The 16,419-nt window shown below is 36.6% G+C and overlaps 1 protein-coding gene across 3 annotated transcripts in view; it reads right to left on the bottom strand.

The window, feature by feature from the left end:
* DYM (dymeclin) overlaps nt 1-16,419 on the bottom strand; it is a 303,872-nt gene that overhangs the window by 243,957 nt on the left and 43,496 nt on the right. For all 3 annotated transcript variants that reach the window (XM_066352275.1, XM_066352273.1, XM_066352276.1), the window contains exons 3-5: nt 16,008-16,060; nt 3,683-3,776; nt 2,561-2,694 (exon numbers count right to left, since the gene is read on the bottom strand). In XM_066352275.1, the coding sequence (XP_066208372.1) occupies nt 2,561-2,694; nt 3,683-3,776; nt 16,008-16,060 (281 nt within the window). The remainder of the gene's footprint in view (nt 1-2,560; nt 2,695-3,682; nt 3,777-16,007; nt 16,061-16,419) is intronic.

The raw sequence follows: 16,419 nt of genomic DNA, 5'->3' as shown, positions 1-16,419 counted from the left end.
TCCTCTCTGTCTCTCTCTTCCCCTCCCGCAGCCGAGGCTCCATTGGAGCAGGGATGGCCCGGGCGCTGGGGATGGCTCCTTGGCCTCTGCCCCAGGCGCTGGAGTGGCTCTGGTCACGGCAGAGCGACGCCCCTGAGGGGCAGAGCGTCGCCCCCTGGTGGGCAGAGCATCCATCACCCCCTGGTGGGCGTGCCGGGTGGATCCTGGTCAGGTGCATGCGGGAGTCTGTCTGACTGTCTCTCCCCATTTTTAGCTTCGGAAAAATACAAAAAAATTAAAAAAAAAAAATAAATAAATAAAAAGAACTGCCTGACCAGGCGGTGGCACAGTGGATAGAGCATCAGCCTGGGATGCTGAGGACCCACGTTCAAAACCCCAAGGTTATTGGCTTGAGTGTGGACTCACCAGCTTGAGAACAGGGTTGTTAGCTTGAGCGTGGGATCATAGATATGACCCCATAGTTGCTGGCTTGAAGCCCAAGGTTGCTGGCTTGAGCCCAAGGTCACCAGTTTGAGAAAGGGGTCACTGCTTGGTTGGAGCCCACCTGATCAAGGCACATATGAGAAAGTAATCAATGAACAACTAAGGTGCTGCAACTAGGAGTTGATGCTTCTCTTCTCTCTCCCTTCTTCCTGTCTGTCTATCCCTCCTCCTCTCTTGCTTAAAAAAAAAAAAAAATGAACAGCCCTGGCCAGATAGCTCAGTTGGTTAGAGCATCATCCCAATATGCAAAGGTTGTGAGTTCCATCCCAGGTCCAGACACATACAAGAATAGACCAATGTTTCTGTTTCTCTCTCCCTTCCTCTCTTTCTAAAATAAATAAATAAATTTTTTAAAAGAAATAAAAGGAACAAAATTAAAAGAGCATATATAAAATCCTGAACTGCTAAATGTATAAAAGAGGACAGTTGCTCATGGACAGAATGAGCAACCATCAGACCTTGCAGATGGCTCTTTCAGTGAGAACCACCTTGAAAATGTGGCCACGGTTGGAAAAAATGTCATTTTTACACTGTCTCTGCATTGGGCCACCTAGGATCTTTAACAAACCACACTGCTCAAGCTTGAATGTGAGGAGGAAGTGCAGGTACAGAGAAGGTAACCCAGGAAGTTATTTGGCCCCACAACAAATACAGGGTATTTCTCAAGTGCATCAATTTACTCAATGGTAAGTAATGAAAAATACTTTTATGTTAAAATAAATATTATGTTAAATAAAAATATAATATATGCACAATTTTATGACATAATGCAAAACAAGTGTTCAGTTTGCTGGGTTTGTTGAAGTACCTCTTAGGCCTCATGGGGATAAACATTCACTCCATTCCTCCACTCTTGCTGCTAGACAGACCTGAAAAGGTTTGCAGCTCCCTAACCAAACTATGTTTTGGCACTGCTGGTCCCACAAAAACAAAGCCTCACATTAACAAAACCAACACATGTCAGACACAATTTGATTAAAAGCTATAGCTTTTTAAACATAAGTATATTGTTAACAAATTTGGAAGGCTGACTCTCAAAGTAAGAAATTAAACATCTTCGTGTCCTCAAACTCAAAATCAATGTATAAGGCTCTAAGTAGGCAAGAAAACCTAATGAAGGCAAAGGTGTGTTTTAAAAAATGAACCAAGGACACTCAAGAGCAACCCTGCCACTGTCCTCAGAAAGAGAGGGGACTGCATGAAGGACAGATGCAAAATACCACCTCCCCACACTTAATTTGTTAAAAATCTCATGCTGCCCTTTTCCTTTCCAGGTTGTTAGTTTTTATGCTGTGAAATAAAACATGAACAGATGATCTTAAAAACTACAGACTCTCCTAACTACTAACAAAAAAATTCTCAGCACTATCAGAGGGAAACTGTATCAGGAAACTGTATCAGAAAAACAATGACATATCAGCATCATAAAACTATTCTTGAAAATGTTATTTCTAATCAAGTAGTCCCAAAGACACCCAGACTCAGGTACTGTTGTTATACCCTATGACTGTTGTTATACCTTATGAAAGTAACCTTTAATACAAAATCTGTAATTCTGACTGGTTGTCACACTTAATAACATATTGCCCTAGTGATGGTATTTAAACAGACACCTGTTTTCTGAAAGAAATACTTGTGATTTTTATTTTTATTTTCCATATACATGGAAGTCAAAATAAATAAAAGTCTCAATCCTATGGGCTTCCTTATTCTAAAAATAAGGAAAAAAACAATGAGAGTCTTGGTTCTTTTAAATTCACATAGAGGAAGAGCAACAGTGTCAAGTTATTTAAAAATAAAAATTATGAGAAGAAAAGCAGAATTTTCAAAATTATATATTTTTTAATGTTTGTTTTATTGATTTTAGAGAGAGAGGTAAGGAGAGAGAGAGGGACAAGAACATCAGTCTGTTCCTGTACGTACCTTGAGGGGATCAAACCAGCAACCTCTGCACTTCGGGACAATGCTCTACCAACCAAACTATCTGGTTAGGGCCAAAATTATATTTTTATTCCTCAATTTTGTGCTTAGATATTACACATGCTATCCCCAGAACATCTTCAAAGGCAATACTTACTGTAACTGCCAGGAGATTTTTCTTCATAAGTAAAATGAAGTTGTAATTCCTCTTCTGACATCTCGCAAATGAACACTTTCAGCAGATAGCAGATAATAAACAAAGCATTGTGTGTCTGCCAGATGAAGATGTGACTAGGAAGGAGAGACCAAAATCACACAAGAATCAATATTTAATCATGAATATATTCAGTTTATTCCTAGTCCATGATTTCTTCACAATTTCCCTATCATTTTGCCCATTCTATTTGTAATATCAAAATAAGGTCTATATCTTTTAATGGTTCATGATTCATGACACTGAATCAGTGATATTTATTGCAGTTTACTTCATATTTCATTCTATACATTTTACACAGTGAGTCAACTTAATAAAAATATTTTCCTTTAAGCATGATTGCTTTTTATTTCCAACTTTATAGCTGTCCCACACATAGGCAATTCAAAGAAAACTAAAATATTAAAAATATATAGTACAATAAAGAGAATATATGCAACACAACCAAATTTTTAAACGGAGCATCACCAGTAATACAGTACAATACTTGCCATTTGTATTTATTCATCACCATGAGTTCACAAGAAAATTTTTATTGGGATTCAATATAATTTGTTTGGAAGCTAGACAATGAAAAATCTTTTAAGAGCTAGCCAGAAAAACAATAGTGTTAAAAATGTTTATGTGCATAAAAGGTTAACTTTTCATTGCATCTAATATAAAAGTATAATATCTAATCTGAACCTTCTTTCATCTAATATGAAAAAAATTAAGGAAAACAGATATGAAATGAAATAATTCTGACTAAGTCATTATCTAAACTAGATATGACCAGCAGTGATAATGGGAAATATATACCTTTTAATAAGTAATAATTATATCACTATTAATCATCTTAAAGAATTATTTCTAAAGATTATCTAAAATCATGAAATCAAACATTCCAGAATTTATCATTTCACCTCATGATATGGACAGCAAACTAAACCCTCTCTTTCACTTTTTTCCCTTAATAAGAATAATTCCTTTACAGCTTTCAAAAGACCATTATCAATTTCTACCAATAAGTAAAAACTACTCGTATCGTTAAGTATAAAAAGAACACGATTTAATCAGCCAGCTTACTTCTGACATTCCGCTGAAAGTTTTAGCTCTTTGGTTCTAGAAAGGAAGACCTTAATCAACGCACCAACATTTCCTGTTCGTGGGTTGTTTTCAACTGCAAGAGAAAAAAAGATTTGAAAAGTTAACATTATGAAATAAAATCAAAGTGGGCATATCATAACACTCATAAAACCAAATGTCAAATTGAATTTGCTTGGGGAACAACCTTATTGTCAGTAAGCAATGGGAGAAATTGCTGCTTGGTCATAATTCTTTCTGAACAACAAATGATGTACAAAATGGAGGTGATAGAGACTGTAGGAGAAAACAGCCATCTTATCTGAGAATCCAAAATTGTAAAGAAGAGATGCAATAGTTAATATGCATACACAATTTTTTTTGAAAATTTTATTTAAAAAATTAACTTTAACAGGGTGACATTGATCAATAAGAGTACATATGTTTCAGTTGAACATTTCTATAGCATTTGAACTGTTGATTATGTTATATACCCATAACCCAATATGCATACACAATTAACACATATCATTCTCTTTAGTAAAGCAGATGTTAAAAAAAACTCAAAGTTGATCATCTATCCCCAGTAAACAGACTATAATAAACTGTAAAGGTAAAACTGTTCAGATAATCACAAATTATTTTAATGAAAAGTAAAAGAGACACATAAAGAAAGCAATGCACTAGTGGGGAGCTATTTGACCAGATTGAGCACGGGATCACTGACAACCCCAAGGTCACCGGCTTGAGCCCAAAGGTCACTGACTTGAGCATGGGATTGCTGGCTCAGCTTCAGCACCCCCAGTCAAGGAACATATGAGAGGCAATCAATGAACAACTATAAGTTGATTCTTCTCATCTCTTTCTTCTTCCTCTCTCTCCCTTCCTGTCTCTCTCTCTCAAATCAACAAAAATAAATTTTAAATGCTGAAGTAGGATTACCGTTCTTTTTCCAAAAAACAGAAAGTACTTCCACTAACTACAAATTTTATAGAACTGAACTACAAATTTATTTGGTAATCATTAGCAAGCCTAACTGTGTGAAAATACCATCGAGGAAATAATTTCCCTTACTGTCTACCCCAACCAGAAAATGTATGTGAATCCTTCAACCTGGTAACTTTCTATACAGATTCAAAGACTACAACTTCCAAAGAACAACTAGCAATAAGAAGTAAATAAGCCAAACACAGAGAACTTATGCTGAAGGGTCAAGGTAAGGAGAGATGTTGATCCAGCTGCTTGATTTGGAGATTTTAGAATTCACTCACAGTCCAAAACCAAGGAGTGGAGATAATGGAAAGTCTCACTTAACCCAAGCAAACATGAAAAAAATAAAACCTTCTTGGGTTCTAGAAATTAAGTTAGAAAACAGCACAAGTCTACTTTCAAAGTAAAATAGCAGCAGATTCAACAAGCACCTACAGAAGGAACAGGGTTAATAATCCCTCTCTGGTAGCCAACACTGTGCCTTCATGGGTACCCTCTGCCCTTTCCCTGGTTTATTTTTCTGAAGAGTCGTCATTATATATAATACATGTATTTATTTATGGACTGGCTTCCCCGCGTTGATAGATTCATGAGGTCAGGGACCAGGATCAGTCTTTTTGCAGTCACACTCCCAGCGTATAGAATACAGGCTATAACGTTATAGTTACTCAATAAATACTTGCTGGTTAAATGAATAAGAAGAAAACAGTAACAACAAAATAAGGAACAGGTTATGCCGAAACCTCAGCGGAAGAGCTGAATCAGAATTGTCAAAATAAATTTTGGTACACAAGCATCATTAGTGGAAAACAGGAAAATCAACCATCTATTTTTGAAAAGAACAGAAAGCACCTGGGAAAAATTAGTATAATGAAAAGAGAGCACTTTGACATACTGGAAAAACTAGGAATGATTAAAAATAAACCAAAAATGCAATAACAACTAAAAGATGTATTAGAATCTTAAAAGACAAGAACTCTAACATTTAACACTGAATCAAAGATACAACGGAGGAACTACAAGAAAAGAACAGAGGTGAAGAAAAAGGAATTTCAAAAGGCAAAGAACAGAGCCAACCTGAATGTTACAGGTGATAGTGCCAAGTTGGAGAAGAAGAAACTAAAATAAGTAAAATCAAAGTCATAACTAAAGAAACACTTCAGAATTGAAAAGGACCTTAATAAACCAATAAAATACCTCACCAAATTACAGGCAAAATCATAAAGAAAAAAGTATAAGGAGAAACATTTCATCATAATGGTTAAAGGGAAAAGTGTTATGAACAAAGAAAAAAAGAAATTAAATTCTCAGACCTCCTCTCAGGTTAATACTAGACACCACAAAAGAACCAGTGAACTCCTATAGAGTTCTGAAGGAAATGGCAGTGAAGAGTTTATGTATGGGGAAGTTGTCATGCTTGACTGACTCCTACACTGTGCACCGAGGGAAAAAGAATCCAAGGAACCTAGTGGAAACAGCAAATGGAGAGCTGAAACAACACAAACACATTAGCCTGGTGCTAAGGATGCAGAACTTAAAGCTCACTCTCACCAGATTAGAGAAACTTGGTTACTGCCTAGACTTTCCACTGACATCCCTGAAAGGCCATGCCTGAGACCACATCTCATGACTAACCGCTACACCCCAGAACTAAGAAAACCCAGAAATAGTAATAGGTTGGTCAACCTGGTCCCTGGGCATTCCAGCTTTCATGGTGGGCAGTAGCAGAGCAACCAAACGGCTCGGCAATTGGCCCACCATGAAAGCTGGAACGCCCACTAGTGGGCGGAAGGGACCAGGTTAACCAGCACTGCAAAAGTGGGCGGTTTTTATAAAAAGGTTCGCCATCACGGTTAGCAGGTAAGAACTAGGACAAAGGAGAACCAGTGCACTTATTATTTACTATCAAGTAGCTAATAAGAAATCTGTCACTGATCCAGAAAAATGTGTACATGCATTCAGGGAAAAAAGTAATAAAACTGAACATAAAATGTCCCCCCCAAAATGGCCACAGACTTCAAAAATTGATGGAGCAACAATAATCTATGCATGCAAGAATATCAACAAACTCCTAGTAGAATAAAAAATAAATTAAAATACATTTAAGATAAAGAAAACATCTCGAAACCAGCAAGAATAAAATACATCATTTACCGGGTAACAACAATACAATTAAACAACAGGCTTCTTGTTGAAAGAAAGGAGACTGGAGAGCAATGGAGTGATACCAGCAAAGGAATAAAAAAAAAATGTCAACCAAGAATTCTGTAACCAGAAAAATCTCTCCTTCAAAAATAAAGACAACAAGGAGTGTGGTAGACAACTTTACAGTGGTGAAACTTGACAAACACAACCCTGACCAAGTAATCAAGGTCAATATCATCAGTGATACCTCATGTTAATAGCACTTACTCCTGATATACAGTGTGTCCGTAAAGTTATGGTGCCCTTTTGACCAGTCACAGGAAAGCAACAAAAGACGATAGAAATGTGAAATCTGCACCAAATAAAAGGAAAACCCTCCCAGTTTCTGTAGGATGATGTGGCAGCATGTGTGCATGCGCAGATGATGACGTAACACCGTGTATACAGTGGAGCAGCCCATGGCCATGCCAGTCGAGATGTGGATGGTACAGAGGAAAGTTCAGTGTGTTCTGTGGCTCGCTAAATTCAAATCCATGACCAAAGTGCAAGGTGAATATCGGCGCATTTATAATGAAGTGCCACGATATTAATCACTTAAAACAGAGAATCACAGATGTTATTCACTCTGTTACACCAGACATCCTTACCCATGTGTGGCAAGAACTTCACTATTGTTTGGATGTGTGTAGGGCAACAAATGGAGCCCACATCGAACTGCACTGAATAGGTATGAAACTGGGAGAGTTTTTCTTTTATTTGGTGCAGATTTCACATTTCTGTTGTCTTTTGTTGCTTTCCTGTGACTGGTCAAAAGTGCACCATGACTTTACGGACACACTGTATGTTGAGATCAGTATTTCACCTCTGTGGTCTTTCTCTGACAGACTCATAACCCCAGTGTAATCATGAGAGAAAAAAATCAAACTCAAATTGAGAGAAATTTTGAAAAATATCCTATCAGTACTCCTTAAAACTCTTTAAAAATCATCAAAAATAAGGAAAATCTGAGAAACCACCGCTGACAAGAGGCTAAGGAAACAGGATGAGTAAATGTAATGTAGTATCCTGAATCAGCTCCCGAAAAGGAAGAAGGACAAGAGGAGAACACTAGTGAAACCTGAATAAGGTGTCTAGTTTAGTTAATAGTAATGTACCAGTGTTGATTTTCTGATTGTGACAAATGTACCATATTAATGTAAGATGTTAAGAACAGGGAAGCTGATGAGAGTTACATGGGAACTCTATATATAGCTTTACAACTTTTCTGTAAATGTAAAGCTATTAAATTCTTATTTTAAAAATCTCAATAGTGCCTGGCCTGTGGTGGCCCAGTGGATTGAGCATCAACTTGAAACACTTGAGGTCACTGGTTCAAAACCCCAAGCTTGCCCGGTCAACAAACATATGATAAGCAATCAATGAACAACTAAAGTGAAGCAACTATGAGTTGACACTTCTCACTCCCATCCCTTTCTCTCCTCTCTGAAAAATCAATAAATAAAATCTTAAAATAAAAAATCTCAATAGATGGGTTTGATAGTAGATAATGTACAACAGAAGACAAGATTAGTAAAATAAAGACAGTTTAGAAGAAAATAGCCCTGAAGGTCAGAGAGGAAAGAAAGATTGTAAAATACAAAAAAGAAAGGAAGAAAAGAAAAAAGAGCCTAACGGGCATATGGGACACAATGAAAATGTTCAAAGAAGAGTAAGAAAAGTCCCAGGAGAGGGTCAATAGACTAGCCTAGAAACTGTATAAACCAGTGGTTTTCAACTGCCGGTCGGATTAAAGGCTCTACTCAGGGGTTGGGAACCTTTTTGGCCGAGAGAGCCATGAACACCACATATTTTAAAATGTAATTCCGTGAGAGACATACAACGACCCGTGTACGTTACGCATTATCCAATAAAAATTTGGTGTTGTCCTGGAGAACAGCTGTGATTGGCTCCAGCCACCCGCAACCATGAACATGTGCGGTAGGAAATGAATGGATTGTAATACATAAGAATGTTTTATATTTTTATATTTTTAACATATTTCTTTTATTAAAGATTTGTCTGCGAGCCAGATGCAGCCATCAAGAGCCACATCTGGCTCGCGAGCCATAGGTTCCTGACCCCTGCTCTACATTATTCATACAACATCAGGGTAGTTAACTCTCAAGAACCAACAGAAAATTTCTAGCTGATCAGCACTGGTCTGCAAACTGGCAGTTGAAAACCACTGGTATAAACCAATAATGACTGAGAATTTTCCAAAACTGATGAAAGACATCAACCCACAGACTTAAGAAGATCTACAAACCTCAAGCAGGAAAAAAAAGAAAAAAAGAACCAAACATTCCCTAGCACATCATTCTAAAATGTTAAAACCCAAAGGACAAGGAAAAAACTTTAAAACATCAGGAAGAAAAAGTTCCATTATTTTCAAAGGAAAAAGAGTAACATTGACAGCTTTCATCTCAACAAAATGAGAGAAGCAAAAAAATAACAGACTGTCTCTAAAGAATGGAAAAACAATTAATGCCAACCTAGAATTCCATACCTAGTAAACAGATCCTCCAAAAGTCAATAAAAAATGAAAGTATTTTCAGACAATAAAAAGAATTTTTGTATATCCACATAGCCTTTAAAATTGATGTTTATATTGATTGACATGAACAGAAGTTCCTAAATACTGCTGATTGAAAACAACATATAAATAATATCACTTACACAAAATTGTGCATATAAATACACAGAAAATACTCTGAAAAAAAATCTTCTCATAAAAGATTAGTAAAAATTTCCTGTATTGTTTAATATGGGAAGGTTTTTTTTGTGGTTTTTTTTTGTATTTTTCCGATGCTGGAAACGGGAAGGCAGTCAGACAGACTCCCTCATGCGCCTGACCGGGATCCTCCTGGCATGCCCACCAGGGGGCAATGCTCTGCCTATCTGGAGCATCGCTCTGCTGCAATCAGAGCCATTCTAGCGCCTGAGGCAGAGGCCACAGAGCCATCCTCAGCGCCCGGGGAAAACTTTGCTCCAGTGGAGCCTTGGCTGCGGGAGGGGAAGAGAGAGACAGAGAGGAAGGGGGAGGGGTGGAGAAGCAGATGGGCGCTTCTCCTGTGTGCCCTGGCCGGGAATTGAACCCGGGGCTCCTGCACGCCAGGCTGATGCTCTACCACTGAGCCAACCGGCCAGGGCCTGAGAAGGTTTTTATTTTAACTTTACCACTATATTGTTGGACTTTTTGGCATCTTTTTTCTTGCTATTTCCAAAAGTATTTTTAAATATATAATGGCACACTTTAATATATGACAAGTGAAAAATACAGATTAAAATAATGGTGTGTTTGTAGATGGTATGTAAAAGTATATCCAAAAATAAATAATAGAAGGCATTACACAAAATTTTAACAATGGCTATGTCAGGATGGCAAAATTATAAGCAATTACTACCTTTTCTTTTTCTACAGTTTAATACTTACTGCATTATATATAATGAATATTACTTCCAGTTTAAAAAGTTATTTTTATAAAACCCAAGATCACCTTAAAAGCCAATATCATCATAACTGCATTGGTATCGTTGTTACATAAAATCCTTTACATACGATAAGCAATCAATGAACAACTAAAGTGAAGCAACTACATAGTTGCTTTGATATCAAACTGTCACATAAGGTTTTTTCTTAAATTTTTTTTTCCCTTCTACTTTTTCATCCATCTCCCCAACAACACTCTCACCTGGCAACCAGCCAAATATTCTCTGTATCTATGAAATTGTTTGTTTTATTTGTTCATTTATTTTGTACTTTAGATTCCATACATATGTGAAATCATGTGGTATTTGTCTTTCTGACTTATTTCACTTAGCCCAGTGGTCCCCAACCTTTTTTGGGCCACGGACCGGTTTAATGTCAGAAAATATTTTCACGGACCGGCCTTTAGGGTGGGACAGATAAATGTATCACGTGACCGAGACAAGAAAGATGGAACAGAGGGAATCTGGTCATTTTTTAAAAATAAAACATCGTTCAGACTTAAATATAAATAAAATGGAAATAATGTAAGTTATTTATTCTTTCTCTGTGGACTAGTACCAAATGGCTGGGGGTTGGGAACCACTGACTTAGCCTAATACTCTCAGTCCATCCATGTTGTCACAAATAGTAAGATTTCATTTTTATGGCTGAGTAATTTTCCACTATATATGTACAGCTCTTCTTTATCCATTTGTCTATTAATGGACACAGTGTTTGAAAGTCAGCTCTATTTAGCACAAAATTCTCTAATCTGTGGTTTTAAATTCAAAATTCGCCTGACCTGGTGGTGGTGCAGTGGATAGAGCGTTGGACTGGGATGCGGAGGACCCAGGTTCGAGATCCCTGAGGTCGCCAGCTTGAGCACGGGCTCACCTGGTTTGAGCAAAGCTCACTAGCTTGGACCCAAGGTCTCTAGCTTGAGTAAGGAGTTACTCAGTCTGCTGAAGGCCCATGGTCAAGGCACATATGACAAAGCAATCAATGAACAACTAAGGTGTCGCAACGAAAAACTGATGATTGATACTTCTCATCTCTCTCCGTTCCTGTCTGTCTGTCCCTATCTGACTCTCTCTCTGTCTCTGTAAAAAAATAAATATAAAATAAAATAAAATTTAAAATTCAATGCAACTACTATAATAAGACCTCATCATTATCAACATAATTTGTTTTTAAAAAGAAAAAATATTTCATCAAAGACTTTGGCAAAGTAACTTATATGGGAATTAGCCAAGTTTACATGGAGCTTTTCTATATAGCTTGATTTTTTTAATTGATTTTAATTTATTGTGTTTACAAAGATTCTAATGTTGCCCCGACTGCATACCCCCTCTCCTATATTCCCCTCAAATCTCCTTTGCCCTCCTCCCCGGAGCGCCCTCCCCTCTTCCATTCAGCTTTATCCCATCCTATCATCCCCTTTCCCTCTGTTCTCTTTTCCTCTGGTCCCTTTGATCTCCCCCCTGTCTCAATTCCATTCCTCAGTTCACATTGTTCACTGAATTCCACTTATAAATATCATAAGTGAGGTCATATGATATTTTTCTTTTTCCACCAGGCTTATTTCATTTAACATGATACTTTCCATGTCCATCCATGTTGTCACAAAAGGTAAGATTTCCTTCTTTTTCTTGTCCCCATAGTATTCCATTGTATATATGGAATACTTTTTAATCCACTCGTCCACTGATGGACGCTTGGGCTGTTTCCAGATCTTCGCTATTGTGAACAATGCTGCCATAAACATGGGGGTACATTTCTCCTTTTGAAACAGTGCTATGGTATTCTTGGGATATATTCCTAAAAATGGGATAGCTGGGCCAAAACGCAGTTAGATTTTTAATTTTTTGAGGAATCTCCATACTGTTTTCCACAGTGGCTCCACCAGTCTGCATTCCCACCAGCAGTGCAGGAGGGTTCCCTTTTCTCCACATCCTCGTCAGCATTTATTCTGTGTTGTTTTGTTGATGAACGCCATTCTGACTGGTGTGAGGTGATATCTCATTGTGGTTTTAATTTGCATTTCTCTAATGATTAGTGATGTTGAGCATTTTTTCATATGCCTTATGGCCATCTGTATGTCCTCTTTGGAGAAGTGTCTGTTCATTTCTTTTGCCCATTTTTTGATTGGATTGTTTATCTTCCTGGTGTTGGGTTTTACAAGTTCTTTATAAATTTTGGTTATTAACCCCTTATCAGATGTACTGTCGAATATGTTCTCCCATTGTGTAGTTTGTCTTTTTATTCTGTTCTTATTGTCTTTAGCTGTGCAAAAGCTTTTTAGTTTGATATAGTCCCATTTGTTTATCCTGTCTATTTCACTTGCCTGTGGAGATAAATCAGCAAATATATTGCTGCGAGAGATGTCGGAGAGCTTACTGCATATGTTTTCTTCTAAGATACTTATGGTTTCACGACTTACATTTAAGTCTTTTAACCATTTTGAGTTTATTTTTGTGAATGGTGTAAGTTGGTGGTCTAGTTTCATTTTTGTGCAGGTAGCTGTCCAATTGTCCCAACACCATTTGTTGAAGAGGCTGTCTTTACTCCATTGTATGCTCTTACCTCCTTTGTCAACTATCAGTTGTCCATAAAGGTGTGGGTTTATTTCTGGGTTCTCTGTTCTGTTACACTGATCTATGTGCCTGTTCTTATGCCAGTACCAAGCTGTTTTGAGTACAATGGCCTTGTAGTATAACTTGATATCAGGAAGTGTAACACCTCCCACTTTATTCTTCCTTTTCAAGATTGCTGAGGCTATTCGTGTTCTCTTTTGGTTCCATATAAATTTTTGGAATATGTGTTCTATTTCTTTGAAGTATGTCATTGGTATTTTAATCGGTATTGCATTGAATTTATAAATTGCTTTGGGTAATATAGACATTTTAATGATGTTTATTCTTCCTAACCATGAGCATGGTATATGCTTCCACTTGCTTGTATCTTCCTTGATTTCTTTTATCAATGTTTTATAATTTTCCGAGTACAAGTCTTTAATCTCCTTTGTTAAATTTACTCCTAGGTTGCAATGAAGAAGGGGATTATTTCCTTAATTTCTCTTTCTGACAATTCATTGTTGGTGTATAAAAATACCTCTGATTTCTGAGTATTAATTTTATATCCTGCCACCTTGCTGAATTCATTGACCAGGTCCAGTAGTTTTTTGACTGAGACTCTAGGGTTTTCTATATATATCATATCATCTGCAAATAATGATAGTTTTACTTCTTCTTTTCCAATTTGGATGCCTTTTATTTCTTCTTCTTGTCTGATTGCTGTGGCTAGGACTTCCAGGACTATGATGAATAAGAGTGGTGAAAGGGGGCACCCCTACCTTGTTCCTGATCTTAAGGGGATTGCTTTTAATTTTTGCCCATTGAGTATGATGTTGGCTGTGGGTTTGTCATAGATGGCCTTTATCATGTTGATGTATGTTACCTGTATTCCCATGTTGCTGAGAGTTTTGATCATGAATGGGTGCTGGATTTTATCAAATGCTTCTTCTGCATCTATTGAAATTATCATGTGGTTTTTCTCCTTCCTTTTGTTTATATGATGAATCACATTGATTGATTGATTTGGGAATATTGTACCAGCCTTGCCTTCCCAGAATAAATCCCACTTGATCATGGTGTATGATTTTTTTTCATATATTGCTGGATCCGGTTGGCTAATATTTTGTTGAGGATTTTAGCATCTAGATTCAGCAGGGATATTGGCCTATAATTTTCTTTTATTGTGTTGTCTTTACCTGGTTTTGGAATCAGAATTATGCTCACTTCATAAAAGGAGCTTGGAAGTCTTCCTTCCTCTTGAATTTTTTGAAATAGTTAGTTCTTTGAATATTTGGTAGAAATCACTTGTGAAGCCATCGGGCCCTGGACTTTTGTTTGTTGGGAGTTTTTTGATAACTATTTCGATCTCATTTGTTGTAATAGGTCTGTTTAGGTTTTCTGATTCTTCCCATTTGATTTTTAAAATATTATATGTTTCAAGGAATCTGTCCATTTCATCTAGGTTGTCTAATTTTTTGGCATACAGTTCTTCATAATATTTTCTTAAGATCCTTTGTATTTCTGTTGTGTAAATTGTTATTTCTCCACTCTCATTTCTAATTTTATTTGAATACTCTCTTTTTTTTTCTTGGTGAGTCTGGCTAAAGGTTCATTGATCTTATTTACCTTTTCAAAGAACCACCTCCTTGTTTCATTGATCCTCTGTATTGTTTCTTTAGCCTCTATGTCATTTATTTCCACTCTGATTTTTATTATTTCCTTCCTTCTACTACCTCTCGGCTTTACTTGCTGTTCTTTTTCTAGTTCTTTTAGACGCAGGGTCAAGTTGTTTATTTGAGCTTTTTCTAGCTTCTTAAGGTATGCCTGCAATGCTATGAACTTCCATCTCAGTACTGCTTTTGCTGTGTCCGATAAATTTTGAGTTGTTGTATGCTCATTGTCATTCGTTTCTAGGAATTTTTTTTATTTCTTCTTTGATCTCATTGTTAACCCATTCATTATTTAATAATATGCTGTTTAGTTTCCAAGTGTTTTTGAGTATTTTTCAGTTTTTCTGTTGTGGTTGCTTTCTAGTTTCATGTCATTGTGGTCAGAGAAAATGCTTTATAAGATTTCAATCTTCTTTCTATATAGCTTGATTTAAAAACAGAATATCATTATCTCTTAAGAAACTCCTATTCCCTTGACATTTGACAAACGCATGCTGTGTCTCTAATTCTCAAAGCAACAACGCACTGTAGGTATAATTATCTATATTTTCAAAAACATATATTTATATATTCGTGTCAAATTATCAACTTGAAAATAAAGAAAATAAAACATTTCAAAATAAGACCCCCCAAAAATGACATCTGTTGATAAAAATGGTGAATAATGACAAGATACTAGACATTATACAGGACATTCCATATCTTACCTGATCTTTTATTCATGAGAATCCTGAAATTTAGATGAGGAAATTAAGGCTCAGCTAATAAATCACAGAGCTGACATGAACATCATAAACTCACTCCAGAGCCCGTGCACTTTACTAAAACATCGTTATTAATGTCCATGCAACAACCAAATTAACTTAATTTTTTGTTTTATCTGTTATTCAAAATTCAGAAGAAAGAATAAACTGAAAGACAGTCTACAACTTCAAGTCTATTACCATTACTGCAAATTAACAAAGCATGCGTCTTATCGCTAATGACTGAATGGTATATTCTAGTGGCATCAATGAGTACCATAAATAGAAGTATATGTAATTATAACTATTATTATTGTTGTCATCAAGAATACAGCACTTCCTACCTGACCTGTGGTGGCGGTGTGGATAAAGCGTCGACCTGGAACACTGAGGTCACCGGTTCAAAACCCTGGGCTTGCCTGGTCAAGGTACATTGGGAGTTGATGCTTCCTGCTCCTCCCCCCTCTACCCTCTCTCTCTTTCTCTTTCTCTCTCTCTCTCTCTCTCTCTCTCTCTCTCCTCTCTATAAAATCATAAATTTTTAAAAAAATTAAAAAAAAATATAGCCCTTTTTTAATTCAATATTACACTATTACATTATCAAGATTTGTAACAGAAAAGTTCAAATAAATGCCCCCCCACACATGCATACATATGCGTGCGCACGCACAAACACACATGCTTATTTTCCCCACATACCTAAAGACTTGCAGACTGAAATAGTTGCCTCCTCCAAAAGCTTCAAATCAGCACTGGAGAGACAGAAGAAAATAATTAATAATTACAACACTAAATATATACATACTTACCAATTAAAGGAATATATAAAAATAAGGAAGAGAAAAATAATTTAGAAGAAAATATGGTATACAGTAAATAATAAAATCAGCAAAATAAAATGAAGCTTCCATTTTCAATGTAATTAAAAAATTTACTATAATTCTCAATATGAGATTCATAAAAGAGAAGAGCTTAGAGCACCCTTCTTTTCAGACCCTGGGAAAGGGAGGAAGAATGAATTGGGGGGACTTAGAAAAATTCTCCAGAGGCACTCCAAAGTACGGAGCAGAAGGCAGGGCCCCATCTGTGCATTTCTAAGGACAGTACTGAC

The sequence above is a fragment of the Saccopteryx leptura genome, chromosome 11, assembly GCF_036850995.1.
Source record: "Saccopteryx leptura isolate mSacLep1 chromosome 11, mSacLep1_pri_phased_curated, whole genome shotgun sequence".
Taxonomy (NCBI): domain Eukaryota; kingdom Metazoa; phylum Chordata; class Mammalia; order Chiroptera; family Emballonuridae; genus Saccopteryx; species Saccopteryx leptura.
Note: the sequence above shows the minus strand (reverse complement) of the source record. Positions and strands in the feature narration are given on the sequence as shown.